The sequence below is a fragment of the Pipra filicauda genome, unplaced genomic scaffold (genome assembly GCF_003945595.2).
Source record: "Pipra filicauda isolate LSUMZ 115617 unplaced genomic scaffold, ASM394559v2 scaffold305_size881528_pilon, whole genome shotgun sequence".
In the NCBI taxonomy this organism is placed as follows: Eukaryota; Metazoa; Chordata; class Aves; order Passeriformes; family Pipridae; genus Pipra; species Pipra filicauda.
The window spans coordinates 384,861-404,042 of record NW_024104427.1 but is presented as its reverse complement, the minus strand read 5'-3'; the positions used below and the strand labels follow the sequence as shown (position 1 = coordinate 404,042).

Below are 19,182 nucleotides of genomic sequence, written 5' to 3'. Positions count from 1 at the left end.
TTTATTCCCCTGTCACTTTTTTGGCAAACAGGCTTCAAACCCTTTCCTGAACAATGGAAACTTTCTGCCGGGTCCATGCAAGCCCGAGGACAGGGGGTTGCGAGGGGGCTCCCTTCCATTAAAGAGCTTTGAAAAATAAACAGGGACTCAGGTAGCAGCTGAGGCGGATCAGAGAGGCACGATGTTTCAAACCCGCTGTATATTATTTCGAAAGAAAAAAAAAAGAAACAGGAAAAAAACTCAAAAAACAGCTTTTGTCCGACGTGTTAACTTTTTTTCACTTGCAACTGCGGCGCTGCCACTCGGGGGGAGATCATCACCGGCTTCCCCGAAATGCAGCTCCCTTCTCAGCACAGCCGCTTGTTCAGCTGCGACCCAGCGTGTGCCTACCCGGAGCTGTCGCAACTCCACTTTTGATCCCAAAACCTATATATAAGTGAACTTTCCTTACTTTTCCCACCCGAACACAGAGCAGTCAGAGCATTTCCGACACGCGCCGAAGATGCGCCGCTACACACGCACGGAGGCATCTTCCCTTCCCAACCGCTGTTACACACGGGGTGTAACACTGAGAGAGGGCTCCTGGCAGTCAAGGGATCCTCTTAAAAGCAGTTTGTCCCTCCTGGGAGCCTCCGCGGCTCCCCGGAGCCACGGCAAGGTTGGAACCACACCGTCCCGCTGCCACCGCCCCGCGTTCCTAACTCCCGCTCCACAGCCGGCTCCAGTGGTCTCCATCCATCCGCCCCCCTCCGCTCGCTCAGGGAAGAGGACTCGTAGAGCCCTCGCACATCCCGCCGGAGCCGTGCCCCCGGAGCACGTGTGCGCGGCCGCGTAAGCCTTACCTGCCGGCTGCCCGCCGCTCCTCGTCGCCGCCTTGCCGCCGCCCCGCCTTGCCGCCGGTATCCCGCCGACGGCCGCCGCCAGGCACAGGCACCAGACGGAGCCCCAGGCCGCCCGCATGCCTCCGGAGCGGCGCCGGGGCAGCGCGGCCGCCGCCGCACCGCCCGCCTCAGACATCCCCCGGCCGCCGCATCGCTGCCGCCGCTCACCGCTCCGCTCCGCCGCCGCGCTGCCGGGAGAGGGAGAGAGGTGCTCAGCGCGGGGAAGGAGGACGAGGGAACCCCCCCCCCGCCCGCCGGTGCCCACGCGGAGGGGGGAACAAGAAAAAAAAAATGATAGTAAAAAAGCGGAAAAAAAAAAAAAAAAGAGTGGTGGGGGCAGTAAAAAAGTGAAGGGGGCCGCGCCAAGCCCGGTGCCGAACGGCGGCGGGGCGCCCTACCTGCGCAAGCCCCGCGGCCGGCCGCGCACCGCGCATCGAGCGAGGGAGGGACGGAGCGCCCGCGGGAGCCGCCGCCGCCGCCCGCCCGCCGCCGCGGCGCTCCTGCGTCTGCTCGGCGCGGAGCGGGCGCGGAGCGGGGCGGCCGCGATGTCCCCGCCCGCCGGGCCGGGCCGCCCGCCCCGTCCCCGCCGCCCCGCCCCGCCCCGCCGCCGCCGCCGCCGCGGGGGGCCGCGCCCGCCCCGCTCCGCGCCCGGCCCCGGGGCTGCGCGGGGGGGACGGGGGGGTGCCACTGCTCGAGGCCGCTCCCACCGAGCCCCCGGGGTGGAGCGGGCACCCGCTTCCCAGAGGCGTGAGGTTGAAGTTGGCTCAGCGCTCCCCTGATGGGTCCTGAGCGGCACCGTGCGCCGCGACACGCAACAGCGTGTCCCCTTATCCTGCCTCCGGAACAGCGCATTTTCTGGAAAGAGGGGCTGAAACGGCATCCGTGGGTCGGGGGCAGCTCTGTGCGTGCGGCACTTCGGGTCAGCCTGGGACTTGCGCAGCAAATGGCCCAGGCACCCATTCCCCCTGCCGGGCTGCCACACTGTACCCCGAAGTGAAGCCATCCTCTTCGAGCACCCTGATTTCACCCACCCACACTCATCACCACTGACGAGAGTAATCACAGCCTCCACGCGACTCTGCGTGTTTGCTGCTGCCAACTGGACGTGCTCTTTGTTAATAAAGTCTGATTAAATGTATCTAGTTACATTTACAATTACGATTACAACGATCTAGTCACTATCATAGTAATGGTTTGGGATATGGTGGTCATCTCAGGGACCCCCGACACGGCCGAGTTGCTGAAGTGACATGCATCAGTTACCGCTGACAGCGAGCTGAGCTGCCTCATACAGAGAAGTCACAGCTCTGCTTTAATCCCACTTGACATAGCAGCTCATTCGCCGAAAATAGACGCAAATATTATCAGAGCTGAAAATGCTCTGCTATAAGGGGCCCAAAAAACCCAACCTGCGTAAGGGTCAAGCTGAGGGTTCGTTTGGGTCAGAGGAAAAGCCGGGCAGTGTGGAGGTTTGGCTTTCAGCGAGGGCAAACAGTGGGGATTGCTCGTGGCCACTGTGGAGGGCTCGGAGTTCGCACTGTTGTCGCTGCAACCGGGATCTGTCTTGACACCTTTATCAGGCACAGAGACTCTGACATCTCAATACTGCTGCATTGTGTGGGGAAGCATTGAGACGGGGCTGTAGCGAGGAAATCCTACATGTCAGCGGAGACCCTCGCCAGTGACACCGTTGGTTTAAATGAAAACAATGGGGGGAAAATCAGACATATAAATAAAATGTGGTTATTTCACCGTCACAGAGAAGGCTTGGCAGCACGTCAAGCTGCACGTTGTTTGCTCTCATAACTGCTGTGCTGGTGGTGCCAGAAAATCACTAAAAATTAAAACAACAGCAGCATAATTATAACACTGCATGAGGAGTTGTTGGCGTCGTTATTTTGAAGGCGAAATTGCAGAAGCAGGGCCAAATTTTGTGCTCAAGTAAAGTCACCAGGGTAGAGATTGTTGTAATGATACTGTTACTACTGTTACTAAGTGTTATTAATATTATTACTATGACGACTCCCATTTTCCAAGCGGAGAGCAGCAAAGGAGGATCAGGAGCTTTCCTAAGCCTGCACCTGAAATAAAAACATTGGTGAGGATTCAGTGTGGTTTCTCACACTGTGGCTGCATTTTAGAAGCGCCACAGTGTGATTGTTCCTCTGTGTCAGGTGAAGGCAAACATTTTCATGATGCTCCTGGATTAACAGGATGGAAATGGCTGATCTGAACCTGGGGAGTTTTAAGGTTGCTGGGACATATAAAGGTCTACACCTCGGATCAAGTCAGCTCAGCCCTTTAATGGCTTTGAACTGGTTTTCATTTGGAGGAAAACTAAAAGCTTATAACATTTGGAAGCCCTTTGCAACAGGAAATCAAAGGGGTATTGAGATAGTCCTGTATGAAAGACTTCAAGGTTTGCAGTTTTCCCTAGAGTGGGATATTTTTAGGTTTCCCATTTATTAACCTCTGGTGCAGCACACTCATGTGGGACTGGGGAACACAGACCCGACTAGAGCGCAGATTTTCTGATGCTGCTTTGTCACTGTGGTGGCCACTGTAACAGAGCCTGGGATGTAGTGCTGTGCAGCAAAAACTGCAGCTCTGGACTGTGTCTCAGGCACTTTCTTACTATAAAAAAAACCAAATCAATCCATGTACATAGACTAGTAAAGCCTGCACAACACAATTGCATTTATTTTAGCACTGTTATGCCATAAGCCGTATATTACCCCTAAAGTTTTTCTTTCCCCTCGAGGTAGAAGCATGCACCCCCCTTCTTGCAGGGATACTCTCTCTGCCAACATGTTTGTTCTCCTTTTACCCTTTATAAACATTCCTTTCCTAGAACTTTATATTTGTTTATCCCCTTAATATCCTAAGCTGTCAGCGATGGAAATCAACTCCCTTTCAGCAGCTCAGGGATGGTGAGTGCCTGCCCTTTTCTGAGCAAGTGGTTGAAATACAGCATGGTCAGCAGTGCTCTCAGTGTCCAGGCTTGTCACTGTCACGCCCCTCCATCAGCCTGGACCCCACTGGGGGCTTGGCCACTGAGAGTGACTGTCCTGGGAAGGTTTTTGGGGAGCCTTGCAGGCCCTGGGGGCATTGGCATGTCTAAAACCCCTCTCTCCCTTCACACACCTCCAAAGCCCTGCCTGAGAGGGAGACTGCTAATCTCTCTCTATGGAAGTACAACCTTCTGATAGTCTCAAAATAAGTTAAATGAAGGCTGCTGCCAGCAGAATTGGCTCCAAGTATGAATGCTTTTAGCAGTCCCTTCTGCCTCTCTGTTCAGAAGATGGGGACAGGACAGGCTGTCAGATGCTTGTCCCAAAGCCCTTGGGACAGAGGCTCTGCAGAGGCATGAAGGGAGAGAGAAGTTTTAGCAATCCCATTGAGTCACTTTTGGTGACACTGCTGGTAGAAAATATGCGATGAGACTGTGATGCCATGAGCCACTTCCCTTTCCCCTACAATCCCTCCAGTGCACTGTGAAGGCTCTCCCCTGCACATCTGAGCTGTCAGGTGTAGCATGGCAGGCAGCAGGGCTCAGGCACCTCCCTGAGCTAATGCAGCAGTGCTGGCCTCAACAAGGACCTTGCACAAATGACACGGGGGACTGGTGCCCCCTTTACATCCAGTACTCTCAGGAGTTGCTTCCTTTTCCAGCAGAAAGCAATTCCTGAATCAATACTTAGTAGGAGCAAAGCAACGAGGTAGGTGAAACTTAAATTTTAATATGCTGGCAAGCTTGATCAGAGACACAGTCAGGTGAGTTGCTGAATCGTACACACAATAAATATTGCCAAATATTTCTTATCGAAACCAGGACTTGTTAGCCAACTTGTGAGCCAGAGTGTGTTTTGGCCCCACAATACTGTTCTTTCAGCCCAGCTGACTGTTATAAGCTCACATGAGACTGAATTAAAATAGTGGTTCAGAGATCAGTGTCAGTGTGCGTGAGTAGAAGCCCGAGCTGTCCATCCTTAGCATGCAAGGGTTAAATAGCATCACTGGATGCCAACACTGGGGTACGTTTTCCAGAGCTCATGTCACTACCCATTTATATCAATAAGGTGCATTGGAATGACTAAACCGCTTTTTATTAGCTAGCCAGCCCAAAGGACTGTAATTCTGGGCTGGTTTATTGAATTTCAAGCTGAAAAGTCGTTGTTGCTAAGATTAAGGATCCAAATGATTGTCAGGGTAAACACTCCAAGCGGTTAAGCACCCTGTGAAGGCTCTCTCTGTGCCTGCACCCTCTGCGAGCTGGTTCCAACACAACCCTGTCCTGTGGGATTTGTTTCCCACTGAACAGGAACAGAGAGCTCTGCAAGAGGTGAGGTGTTTATTTGAAGAGAAATAAAAAGAAATGAGTGAACTGGAGAGACACTCTGAGTCTCTTCTGCAAGACCTGCATGTGGGGAGGTGCTGCTAGAGGTAAAATTATTTGGCAGCCTGGAGAGCAAAGCAGGTGATTGGAGAAAGTGAAGAGAAAAAAAACAAAACAAAACACTGGAGCAAGCCTGTGGAGGGTGTGAGAAGCAAAGGATTTAAAATCAGACCTTGAAATGATGCTGACTCAGTACAGCAGCTGCATGCACAGCCTGGGCACTGTACCAGGGCTCTCCGAGGTGTCATTGACCCTGGATGTTCCCTGTCCTTGGAGTAAACCAAGACAGTGCTCTGGAGCCTGGAAAGGAGAAGACAGAGATCACTTCTGTCTGCCAGACCTGTTCATGGCATGGCCACACAGGACATTTCAGGCAAATGTGGGTGCAGCAGGGTTGCACTCGTGGGTGTAGCAGGACACCTTACTTTGAGGGGTGTTTGAAACAAAGCCACAATCTGTTTTTAATCCCACTGCCCCCCCCAGCCTGTGTAGACTGGTGCCTGTGAGGAGAAATCACACACTGCCAAGATGAGCTTCGGAAAGTCCAATGGCTGTTTTGAAGTCCTCTCTCCTGGGTGTGACCAGAGACCACCAAAGGGCACCAGCTCTCGGCTGCTGCCCGTCCACCTTGGCTGCTCACCTGCAGCAGGGGGTTACAGAAACCTCCCTCATCTGCAGCCCTTCAGAGATGTCACTCATTGGGCTCTTCCCCAGGTCCTGGCCCTCCTATATTGACTGGTAGTCACATCCTTACTCTCCTTCCTCCAAGGTCTTTTCCCCTGCCCTGCCCTGCTCTAAGGTAGGGAAAGGGATAGGTAGTGAGTGGCATGGGAACTTTCAGAATAAACAACCACATCCTAAAATAAATATGAGCTGAGGTCTTTCATCTGTTAGGGGCGGCAGAATTTTAGTCAATATTAGGGCATTATTACTATGACTTTTAGCTCTTTCTCAGCAGAACATTGTCTTACTTTAGGGGAAGCTCGAATACAGGGACAATTCAGTCATTCTCAATTCTGCTTTAATACAGGCTTATGCTCCCCCAAGCCAGTGCTGACACAGTGCTGTGTCTGACACCAGTCCTGCCACATGTAGAGCCCGAGCTGTCTTGCAATTCCCATGGTAGTTTTATTTTTCCAAAGACCACTGTAGAAGCTCCGTTCTGGGTATATTCTGCTGCAGAGACAGGGTGGGTGGATCAGACGCATATTGGCATATTAAATATACAGTACGTATTACAGAATTGGGTGACTCTATAGCTTTTACTGGCCTTTGAAATAAAAAGCAACAGACATATGTATTCCAGATTCGATGTTCATGCCCAACAGCTCTGCAGTGTAAAAGCAACCGACAGTCTTTACAAACAGAAGTAATTCTGTAGGGGATAGTTAAACATTATTATCCCTGTGGTACGCTAGCTCATTCCAAAGCCCAGGAAGGTGAACTGCCTTCCCAAATACCAACTCCTGGTCTGCAGCTTGGCTTGTGGGACCACGTCCAACTCTGTCACAGTAAAGTGATAACTACCTCAGAGATCTTGTGCTTTTGCAGAAATGTGATTCCCCTCGTGGAGCGTGCTGGATGTGCAGATCAAACATGATGAAGAATGCAACCTGTGGTCAGGGAGGTTTGGCCTCCATCAGCCCCAAAAGGCCTCTGTGTAGTAATTGTGGCATAAATAATTTCATTCACCATTAGGAGAAAAACGCTCGTGGTGTGAAAAGCAGCAGTTACATAAGAAATTGGATAAGAGGCAGGTAGTCATTGACTCTAAGACATTGCATGGAGCCAATGCCTTTAATCAACAAGGGAAATGTTTGACTGTTAATAGAACTAACAATGAAACTGGAGTTGTGTTTTGACAAGTATTTCCAAACATTCCAGGAACACTGTGATGCTCCAGCAGCCTCTTTCCTAGGAAGGGAGTTGATTGCTCGAGTTATAGCACAGTTTGCAATGTGCAAACAGCCTTGCCAGCAACTGTGGGATGCTGTGGTGGGCAAGGCTAGGCAGTGGTCTTGGTGGCACTGGGGGCGATGGGCAAATGAACATTTTTAATAAATGAGGGCACTTTCTTCCTAACCTGGACAAACATCCTGTAGGTTTCTTAGGAGAGAAGTGTATTCTGAATACTGAGAGTTCTTTCTGAGACAGAAATTCTCTTCCTTATTATCCTTTTATATGAAGAAATTGATCATGTTGCATTTTTCCGGAACATGGTGATGGCTCCCTCCTCTACTGCATTTTGCCCCAATATTCTTTGCATGTATTTAAACACATTTTCTCTATCTGTTCTGAATGGAAACCCTGAGTGATTTAAAACACGACCAGAAAAGTGCTGGGGTACAGATATATTGTTGAGAATCAGCCCTGCAAGGTCTGCATAGATTTTTCATGGTTTTCCCAGATAATTTTGCTTTAGGTCAATGGATCAGATGAATCATTAATAAGCATTTGGAAACACTGGATGTCAGGTACCGCTGATCTTGAGCACCTTGTAAAAGATTCACCAACAGGTCAAAGGTTTTTATTTATGGAGAAGACCCAAGGTTTACCCCCAGATTTGGCATTAACTGTGTGACTCTAGAAATTCTCCACCCTCTTTGAGCATCTCCTGTCTCTGCAACACTTTGTTGCCCATGTCTACTGAGGCTGAAACACCCATATAACTTCAAGTGAAGTTAGGAAACACCTGAGTTAGGAACTGCACTGTCCTTTTGGTCATTGAGAATTATATGCCTCCAAAATATGACTTTTTTTAACTTGCATTTCTTCTAATAGCGCCTGTCTCTCTCTGCTGATAATGGAGGGATCCTGGATACCCAGCTGATGAAGTGGGTTTGTTTTCACCCCATTTTAGCAGCCTCCAATGTTGCTTTCTGATGGTGGAGGCTGATTCAAGGCTCTGCTGTGGGGGTGTAAAGAGAAAAACAATTCCTTTGGGTGCATTGCACTGGTGGAAGTGCCCGAGGTGGTCTTGGCAGGAAACCCATGGTCTCTGAAGGCTTGATTTCTCCAAACCAGCACCTTGCTGGAGGTCAGGATCTGCGGCCTCCATTTCACACAGCACAATTTCCCATTTGTGCATCATCATTAAATCAAAAAGATCACAATTTCTTTGCAAATACCACTCAAATATGTTTTCAGTACTGGTGAAAGGTAAATATATACTTCTGAAGGCATTTTTACAGCATAACTCCAGTCTTCCTTAAAAAAAAAAAAAAGAAGCCAGCCAGAATAGCCAGTGTTTTCCAGTCAGTGGTTTTCAATCTTTTTCATTTGCAGACATCCACATTTTTTACCAACAGAGCTTCAGCCCCTTATACAGTTAAATTGCAACCTACTGACAATAGGCTTATTTTTCCTGTGACGTTTTGTCGACCATTCAGAAATCAGTGCGCTCTGGAGACCCACAAACTGCAGTGAAACCAATTGAAAACTGCTATCTACTTCTGTAACTAAATATGACGGGGTTTTGTCATATATTTATACAAACTTTCTAATTCAGTATCTATAGTGTCTGTAATCTGTGGGCTTACTAGTTAGGAGGGAAAGAGTTTTGCTCCAAGTCTCCAATCTAAATGATATTTAGGTATTTTCAATTATTTAGTGACATCCCTATGTGGAGTGTGACTAGGACTGTAGCTGGGAACTAGCATTAATGGACAAAATCAAGTTAATCCTCTTAATCACCAGTTTCTGAACTTATTGTAATGAAGGGAGAAAAGGCTTTAAATGAATCAGAAAAATAGCAATAATTGCCAAAAAGCTTAATGTAGTTTACCCAGAAATTGCTTCTTAATTGCTCATGGTGGGCTCACAGGAGACAGCATGCAAACAGTGCAGATCTTTGGAATCTCTGTAGCCTAGTGCTGGAGAGCAAACCCTGTTTTCTGGGAGGAAAAGTGCCCAAAGCTGGGCACTTTGGAAACTACAATAAGGAGGTGGCTGCAGTATCTGCTCTGATTCATACAAGTCAGTTGTTTGTGACAGCAAATTGGTGTCCTTCTCCAAATTTTAGGCATAGTATTAATCATATGCCGTGGTAAGACAAAAGGGTTGCACATTGCCAGGAATACATTAGCTCCTCTTTCCATTGAGAACACAAGTAGGAACTTGGTTGAAAAGGGCATATTTTCTCTGTGGCTGTTGATGCCTCAAACCATAGAAATATGAAAATATTTGTAATAGTTTGTATCTTACTACACAGTGGAAGGGGGATAATCACTGTCAGGCTGATTTCTCTGTAGGCAGCTGTGCGTCTACTAACAAGGGATATCTGCACATGTAAAAAGGATACCAAAATCAAACAATCTAAACTTTGAAAATATATTCCTTTCTGCAGCTGACAGTGCTAAAGTTAGCCCAGGAGCCAGAAAACACTCTCTCTGCAAAGAAAATTAAAATCACTATTTGCTTCCAGCCATCTGAGTGGCTCATGGGGTAATAAGAAAGACAGGCACACAAGAGAAAAGTTATCATTTTTTCTTGAAGGCCGTGTGAAAAATTTTCAGTCATGTCTTTGCCAAAATAGTCTTGTAAATACTGGAGATACTTGATTTTATCCACCCTGAATTCATTGAAATGTTGAAGCATGTTCTCACAGGTAGCCACAGTTAATCTGTGTAATCTTGAAATGGCTTCCAGCTTTTAGAAGTTTACATTAAGTAAAGATTATCCAATTATAGTTTTCTTTAAAGATAAGAAAGATAAGGTTGATGGAGAGACATGTTAGATGACTAAAGTATGCTGCTTATATTTCATACATTTTTTTTTGCAGTATGCTGTGAGATGCTTCTAAAATTAAAATACTGATTTTGACTGCGTGGGAGTTTGTGACATAACACAGTAATTGAAGCATAAACACAACAAATGATGACAATTATGGTCATCATTGCTGGTATCTAAAACACATTGTGACACTATGGGTATCATCCAGAGTTATACATTAGCTTTCAAAATGCTTCACTTTGTGTTTTTATTTCTGCCAATAAATTACCTGTGGCCTGACTCAGCCACTTGAAAATAAATGTTTACTTTTCAGGAAATTGTAAGCATTACTGGAAGGTTTGAAGTCTGATAAATGTCTGGTTATGGATCGTTTTGTAGGAGGAATATTGTGTTCAGAGAAATGAAAAGAGCATTCCGGAGTTTGGTGACAGAAGATGGACTCAAATGCTAACTATTGAGTTGTCTCAATCTCTTACAATGTGTGAAATATATTGCACTTGCTTCTACCTCACTTCAGCTTTGAAAAAAAAATTCCTTTTTTAAACAGGTTTGGACATATTTAAGAAACTGGGTGAATATTGGTCCTGATAAGACCAAACATTAAATTAATATCCATTTGAATTGTATCAGTAAAGTGTTTTATGGAATGATTTGAAAAATAAATATTAGTGTAATGTGTCAATGTGGTAATAAACACAATTTAAAACAAGGTATTGTAGCTTATCAAAATGAACCTCCCAGCTTAAAGTCAAAGAAAAACCTACCTGCAAGTGAAAATACAGGATATACCTAAGGGAAATGGTGTTTCACTTGTTCCCAGGTGCTCAAGAAGGCCACTGACATCCTGGCTTGTATGAGCAATAGCTTGGCCAGCAGAACCAGGGCAGTGATTGTCCCTCTATGCTGGGTACTGGTGAGGCCACACCTCGAGTGCTGTGTCCAGGTCTGGGCCTCTCACTGCAAGGAGGACATTGAGGAGCATGTCCAGAGAAGGGCAATGGAGCTGGGGAAGCGTCTGGAGAACAAGTTTGACGAGGCGCAGATCAGGGAGCTGGGAATGTTTAGCCTGGACAAAAGAAGGCGCAGGGGAGACCTTATTTGCCTCCACACTTACCTGAAAGGAGGTTGTGCTGAGGTGGGGATCATTCTCTTTTCCCAAGTAACAAGTGAGAGGATGAGAGGAAATGAAGCTGTGCCATGGAGTGGATAGATTAGATAGATTGGATATTAGGAAAAATTTCTTCCCTGAAAGGGTGGTCAAACATTGCAACAGGCTGCCCAAGGAAGTGGTGGAGTCACTACGCGGGAAGCTTTCAAAAGGCGTGTGGATGTGGCACTTGAGGACACGGTTTAGTGGTGAACACGGTGGTGCTGGGTTAACGCCTGGACTCAATGATCTTTGAGGGCTTTACCAACCTTCATGATTCTTTGATTCTGTGAATTCTGGAGCATCATTTCCACCCATGGAAGGCTGTCCCGGCAGCTGAGTGTACCTGCCGTGGTGCATCCTGGAGGAAAGTTGCCTGGGTGCTGCCCTGAGGCCACCCTGCTCTGAGAACCTGTGTGAGCAACTGCTGCAAATACCTGAATTCACTAAACAAACAGCACACCAGTGGCATGTCTAGTTGTAAACAGCAGCTTAGGGCCACGATTTCAATCCAACATTGGTCTAAAAGGCAAAAAATACTAATTTCCCATCTGCATCCCTTGGTCTTTCCCCTTATTTTCTTCCAGTTCTCTGGCTTCCCTTTGTGACCCACACTGAATTGAGGAGGCTGTGTCCTTTGGCAATGTCATGTTGGTGTCGTGCTGCGTGTTTTGCAGGTGGTTGAAGGGTTTTTTGTGTTCTCTGAGAAACTACTTCCTCCCTGTTTGCATCCAGGGACCTTTGGTGATGGCCAGTGCCTGCTGAGCAGAACTGAGGCAGTTCCACCTCTAAACGGTCCCCATCTGCCAGTGGATGCTCAGGCCTGAGAGCGAACAAGGAAAATTCCCCAAATCAGTCTCTTGCAGCACTTTTAACATCACGAGTGTTTGTTGTGGTTTTTTTGTTTTGTTTTGGTGGTTTTGGTGGGGTTTTTTTTGGTTGATGATGCTGGAAAACTTTTAAAAATGTGAATTTAACTGAGGTCAGTGAAATTTTCAGGGCAAAATTCATTATGCCAAGAGACTGTGACACTTGTTTGGGAAAAAAGAGAAAGATTTTGACTTTAGCTTTTTCCTTGTCAAAGGTATTCGATGGAAGAAGACTGAAAAATGTTGTTTTTCCTTTGGTTATTGTGTGCAATAACCACTTGTCCTTATTCTGGCTCCTTTTATTCTTCTGCACTCAGTCTTTTTCTCTGCCTGCATTTGAAATGCCTCAACCTCACTTGTGTGTTTGCAATTACTCACGTGAAAGGGAATATGAAAGGTTATGCCATTTTCACACCTGAAGACTGATCTTTATTTATATAAAGCTTCTGTATTTTGAGAGCTGGCTGTGCTCTGACACCACAGGTCACCACTGGCAAATCCAAGTTAGAAGACGTGTTTGGGGGGAAAAAGTGCTGGAGGCCATTTCCTGTGCCATGGCAGTAGGGAGCTCAGGGGAGTCTTGGGGACTGTCATGAGAGAGGATCTGGTGTAAGAGTTGTGGGAGATCCACACTGAGTTCTGCAGATGTAGAAGAAGCAGGTGGCCTCTACAAAGGAGACTTGCCAAAGTCACCTGGTGCTACTTTTGGGGTACTTGCTGTTTGCTGTGTTTCCCACCTTGCTCTGTATTATAAATTTTACTTCCCAAGGATGCTAAAACTTTAAAGTGAAAGCCCAAGGACTGCAGTCCTGTGAGAAGGAGATGAAAGGTGACCCTTCTCTTCCCCAAAGCTGTGCATATGGCCTTTTCACCGGGGCAGAAAATAAAAGAGGTGGTCTCCAGGCAATTTGGGTCAGAATTGGTGCAAAGTTAGTTTTCACTTCTCACCTCTCCATATTCACAGTGAGTCTAGAAATTGCCTGCATGAACTTTGTTTTTAATTTCAGATGAAAGACATTGCAGACGGAGGAACTGAGCCGAGTGTGAGTTTCTTAGAAATGAGAGAAGGTGCAAGAAAACAGGGAGAAGCTGAGTGTGTGGGTGGAGTGAGGGTCTCTGCTTTCATATTCTTTACAGGGATCATTTCTACCAATGAATGCAATGCTACGCCTTGGCAGTGCAACATGCCAAGGGAATACCAGAGTCTAGCAGAAAGGCAAGGATTGTGTCCAGAGTGAGAGCAAATGTGAGGAGAAAACAGTGCAGGCATCAAACTGCTGTGGTGCACAACTCCATCCTGGATGTGTGATTCTTCAGGGCCTTGTTAAGCAGCCAGCAAGTGCCTCTGCAATATCAGGTGCCCTTTGCCCACAATCTGCCTCATGAAGTGGAGATGAGCGCTCAGACACTGTTGGTCTCTGACTCACTGCTGTGACCTCCTTCAGATGCTCTGACTCTTCTAAGCAAAAGAGGGTTTGATCATGTTTGTTTGCAGTTCTTTTTCTCTGCGGCCCTTCCTCGGGATTTTGTTAGCTTTGCAAATTCCCATTGCACAATCAGCATTCTTCCAACAGACAGACAAAAGCATTCGAAACTAGCTGTATTTATCACTAGTGCTCGAGCTGGATGAAAGATGGCTGGATCCTCAGGCGCTGGGGTTACGCCATAACTCCATCCACCCCGGGGAGCTGCACTGATTTACCACAGCTGAGTATCCTCTGGGTGGAATTTAATCTGGAGGGGGTTTTGGTGATCAAAGGCAGCCTCTGCTGAGACCAAATTCAAAAGGCTGAAGAATGGAAACACTATGCTTTTGGGACATGCTCTACTCTTCCTCAGGAGATGGCCGGACAGTCCGGCTCAGCCTGTTGCACAGCAATGCTGTTGCAGATAACAACCATCTGCATACTTGGCACTCTCTCTCTGGTTGCATGTCCACCCCTGAGGCAATTGCTGTCCCTTGGATGGCCTGTTAGACCAGGTTTAGGCAGACTGATAAGATTAAAGAGGTGAAAGAAAAGATATGGCAGCGGCAGGCAGCGTTTACCCTTGAAAGTGCCTTTGCTGAAGGGCCATCACGCAGAGCAGTGTTGGGGAGGACCTTTGCTCCCAGCTCTGTGCCTGGGCAGCTGGGTACACCTCGAGGAATATGGTGAGCAGGACCAGGCAGGTTGCTCTAGCAGCTGGGAGCAGGATTGCATCCATGCAGACATGTCCTTGGGGGGCCAGCAGGTTTTAAACTCAAACTAGTTGCAAGTAAGCAGCTGGTGGTGATGTTTTCAAGAAGCAGGCTGGGTTTTGGTTTGGTTTGTGTTTACCCAGCTGAGCTTCAGACACTTAGTTTTAGCTCTGAAGGCACTGAAGGACAGTAGTGGAAACAAGCTGAAAAATGAATTATTTCCTTTTGTCTTCAGCTTCTGCTTACCCTCTTACAAGACTATGAAGAAACTGAATTTGGATGCTTCCCTCAACCATAGGGTACTTAAGGCAACTTCTTGGTCATCTCTGTCTAGCTTGAGCTGCTCTTCGCGTGTCTTGGGAGTTGCTTAAACCCCATTCTTTCTTTCTTTGCAGCCATCCCCATCTGTGTTTCCTTACAGTTGCCTGGTGGAAGAACAACATTTGGAGATGTTCTGCTTTCATTTTTGGCACATATCTGCTGTGTGCCTCTCTCTTATTGGGTGATACTGGATCTCAGATCTGATGAACTCTGAGTCCCTTCTGCCATCACTGTTGTGGCCGAAGCATAGAGCAGATTAATCCAAACCATGTATCTTTAGCAGCAGACAGGTTCAAAGTAGTGGCAAAACCCACCCAAAGAACAGGTAAGTACGTGTGTAGTTACTCCACTGTGCTGCTGGCTTAGACTGCTGCTGCTGAAATGTTTAAAGCTGCTTCAAGGTATGTCTACAGGTTATCTCCACTATAGAGGAGCCTTTGATCAAGTTCTGCACTGTCTGAAATAAACTTATTTATTTAGATACATAATTCTTCCCAAGGAATTTGCATCCAAAGTCCTTTGGCTGGCTCTCTGGACCTTCTGAAGGTTTTCTGGTTTTCTACCCATTTGTTAACATGGGAATAATGTATGAACTGGAGCCTGAGTGATGGCAATTTAAGCTGTAGATTTTTGAGGCTCAAATCTTGGTTAACACTGCTGTGCTGACTGTGGATGTGATTTCCTTCCAGACATTCCTACTGAGCTGCACATTGCTGCCAAGATATGTAAATTGCCTCACTTAGATTCCTTTGCTTTCTAATATCACATCAAGTTAGGCATTACCTGGCTTCTCGTTCAGTTTCTTTTTTTTAATAGCTAATTATTTAACTTCCTTTTTTTTGCTGATCTGGACAACATTTTGAACTCTGCTTATATGTCAGTACAGCTCTCATCTAAAAAACTGTGCTGCTAGTAAAATCCAAGTGATGTAGGGCTCTGCTGCTGAGCCACATCAAGCCTGTGTTACATCTATGTATGCTTTTTCTCCTGAGGAAGTTCTGGGCAGTGCCAAGGAGGAGAGGTGAAGGAAAACATCCTCGCGTGATGTCAGTTGCCTGTGTGAAGGCATTTAACTATGCACTCTGCACCTTGATATAAAACATTAGTAATGCTTATTCATTTTGCTGGCATAGAGAAACAGGGTGAATCACCACAATGGCATCAGCTGAGGCAAATAAAGCATATTTAACAAGTCCTTCAAAACCAGTGACCCCTGAAGACATATTTTACTGCCGGTCATATTTTACTAGCATCATTCCTAGAGAGAAGTGTCTCTTTCCTTAAATAGATCAGGTGACTTCAGGAAAAGATGCTGGAAGAGTAAAGCCCCAGTAATTGTTTCAGGGTGAAGCTCACATGGAAACAACTGAGCCAAGCACCTCAAAGCCTCAAATGGGAATCAGTTCAACCTAAAACTGACCTTAAGAGATTGTTCTCCAAACCCTGTGTTGCAAATGTGTTAGCATTTCTTGACAAAAGGAAGATAGATATTTGATTACAAAGCTTCTTCTCAGTTGTTTAATTAAGAGAATTAATGATTAATTTCATCAGCAGTTTCTGTTTTCTTTGTCATTGTCCTGCGGCTGAAGGGCAGCAAAGCTTTTTGAGGCTTTGTCTCAAAGCATCTTAGTGCTGAGAATCACCATAGTTTATTGTGTATTTTGCATTTGTCAGCATTTCCAGTAATTGAACCAGTTTCTGATAGGAATCACTCACCCTCCCTCTTTGCCCAGCAATCAATATTTGCAGCAGCCTGTTTTCTTGGGGTACACTGGTACTTTCCTGTTCATTCGTGTCCCTCTGGACTACACCTGGGCCACCATGGTTTGGTTCTTCAGAAGGAACTAAAAATGCAAGTTCCAGGATGTATGGATGGCTTTGGGAACTCTCCAGTCCTCAGAGGCTGTAGATCTGCTTGGAAGATATCTCCATCTGCCATTTGTTGTCATTTATGGAAGTTGTATACTTCTGGGCTTCCAGAAAGATAATCAGAACAAGAAATGGTGCTGAAACCTCTGGTTTACTTGGTGTTCACTATCATGTCCAGCTTTGAGCACTTTGGAAACTCCTCACCTGATAGAAACTGAAAGTAAAACATTTCTGTAGGAAAAGGTACTCAGGAACACAACATCCATCAGCCCAAGGCTCTGTCGAAGCTCTCTCCTACAGAAGTGTCTGAAGCTGTACCCCATCATGGCTGCAGGTTTGTTTTCATTGGGGAGCATGGGTGAGTACACCTCTAACTATATAAACTACAGCCTTGTATCCAAAAATGCATTTGAAGAGTGGAATGTATCTCACAGAATTTTGAGTGACTACAAGTAGGCACTTTGTATGGGTAGGCATCCCCTCCAAAGGGATTGGGACTGGTGTCCCCCACAGGGTGAGCTGCAGAGCTCCTGGGACCTGATGAAGGGGATTTTCAGGCTCCTCTGATTCATCCGGGGAGTGTCCTTGACTGAAACATTGTTGGCTTTAGGTCAAAAAACTGATTCAGTAGAAGTCTAAACTTCTGTCCTTATGGTGTTTAGGAAACATCCTGATTTACTTAATTTAAACAAAGGCAGATATCCGGTTAAAATCCCTGGAGCTGCAGCCAATAAGTGCCTTATTTCAGCACTGTGCTTGCAAGGACGGCTACCCACCATGAAAACACAGTTCAGGGGAATAGGAGCATTAAGAAAATAAATGGATGTAACACTTGAATTAGATGCAGATTTGAAATGTGTGAGGAATGATGGAGCAAGTAGAAAGAGCTGACAAAGAATAAATAGACAGGACCTGGTGACAGCATGCTTAAGCCAGGCTGCTGCACAGGGTGTGTTTTTATCTGATATTTGATTTCTTCCCTCACACTGAGTAGGTGAGAAACGGGCTTGCTCTGCCAGATGTCTTGGAAAGAGTCTGTGAAAGGGTGATGCTGGAATGGTGTGGAGAGGGCATAAGGAGCTGCATGAGGAGCTGCAGGAGAAGACCTCACAGTTGCCAGTGGATGCACTGAAGAGAGTTGGATATGGGCAGATTAGGGGTAATGATAGCGTGTGTTTGAGACACATTAATGCTTTCTCCTCAGGTTACTTTTGCAAATTATCCATACCTCTGGCCAGATGGATACTTCAGTATCTCCAGCACCATTATCTAAGTATCTCATTAACAGGAATGGATGTCGTGGTTTAACCTCAGCTGACAACTCATCCCTGTGCAGCCACTTGCTCACCCCACCTCGGTGGGATGGGGGAGAGAATCAGAAGAGTAAAAGTGAGAAACTAATGGGTTAAGATAAAAGACAATTTAATGGGTAAAGCAAAAGCCTCACACACAAGCGAAGCAGAACAAGGAATTAATTCACCACTTCCCAGGGGCAGGCAGGTGCTCAACCATCTCCAAGACAGCAGGGCTCCATCACATGTAATGATGACTTGGGAAGACAAATGCCATCACTCTGAACAACTCCACCTTCCTTCTTCTTTCCCCTGCTTTACATGCTGAGCATGACACCATATGATATGGAGTATCCTTTGGGTCAGTTGGGGTCAGCTGTCCTGGCCGTGTCCCCTCCCAACTCCTTGTGCACCCCCAGCCTCCTTGTTGGTGGGTGGGGTGAGGAGCAGAAAATGCCTTGGCCCTGCATAAGCACTGCTCAGAAATAATGAAAACACCCCGGGGTTATCAACACTGTTTTCAGCACAGATCTGAAAAACAGCCCCATACCAGCTCCTATGAAGAAAATTAACTCTATCCGAGCCAAACCCAGCAGTATGGGTCCATCAATACATATTATTGTGAGTTTGGAAAGGCGGGGAGAAGTTACATGTCCTCCCTGGGCTCATACAGGAGATTTGGCATAAAGACCCAATCTCCTCAAAGTCACGCCTTAATGAAACAAGTATATGAAACTCTAAAAAAAATGGTGTTGTAAAAGACCTTGAGAGGTCAATGAGTTCCTCTCACACCCCCTCCATTGCTTTGTGAAAATATTTGATCTTGCCCTTCTCTGACAACAGCTCAGGTTCAGAGAGGCGATGGATGTTGATTCCTGCAGCCTTTCTGTGTGCCAACTATGCTCTGAAAGCTGTGGCTGGGCATCTACCTACATGGGGACTAATTATTTCTCCTTTTTAGCTGAGTTAAAGCAGAGCAGCAAAGAAGATGCAATCTCTGTGGTGGAGCTGGTGTTTTGTCCCTCACTGAGAGACACTGGGGCTTCAAAAGGTGTTATGCCTTTAGAGCTGCTCCTTGGATGGGAACAACTTCAGACCAAGACTCCCTTTAACCTGGCATTGACAGAGAGGGGAACAAATTCTTCCTGCTTTCAGAAGTGAAACTGGTTTGGTAGTGGGGTAGAGGGGAGAGTGCTTTCCTGGTTTATTTTCTGTCTCCTTCTAGTGTCAGGAGTTTTCTGAAGCACTTCGCTGATTAGGATATCATGTGTGAGAAAACAGTCCAACTGCAGCCTGGAGTCACACCCTTTGTCACTGCTGTTGTTGGGACTGAGGAGATTGTCAAGAGAGTCACTGGGCCGGGTAATATGGCAGGATCAGACCCGGTGTCCCCTGCCTGAGCGCTTTGTAGCAACTCAAGCACTGCGAGACTCGAGTCATACTCTTTTCTTTGCTTTAGGCTAATGATACTAGCTGGAGTCATCCTGGCTCTGAGGT

The 19,182-nt window shown here is 46.7% G+C and overlaps 1 protein-coding gene across 3 annotated transcripts in view; it reads right to left on the bottom strand.

The window, feature by feature from the left end:
- The window catches only part of FGFR3 (fibroblast growth factor receptor 3), a 55,955-nt gene extending 54,614 nt beyond the window's left edge, over window positions 1-1,341 (bottom strand). Inside the window, exons 1-2 of one of the 3 annotated variants that reach the window (XM_039383341.1) lie at window positions 1,280-1,341; window positions 843-1,069 (exon numbers count right to left, since the gene is read on the bottom strand). In XM_039383341.1, the coding sequence (XP_039239275.1) occupies window positions 843-1,017 (175 nt within the window). In that variant the 5' untranslated portion in view covers window positions 1,018-1,069; window positions 1,280-1,341. Of the gene's footprint in view, window positions 1-842; window positions 1,070-1,279 lie in introns of those variants that run through there. The other 2 variants (XM_027715547.2, XM_027715548.2) reach the window with 2 other exon arrangements.
- Window positions 1,342-19,182: the final 17,841 nt, after the last annotated feature.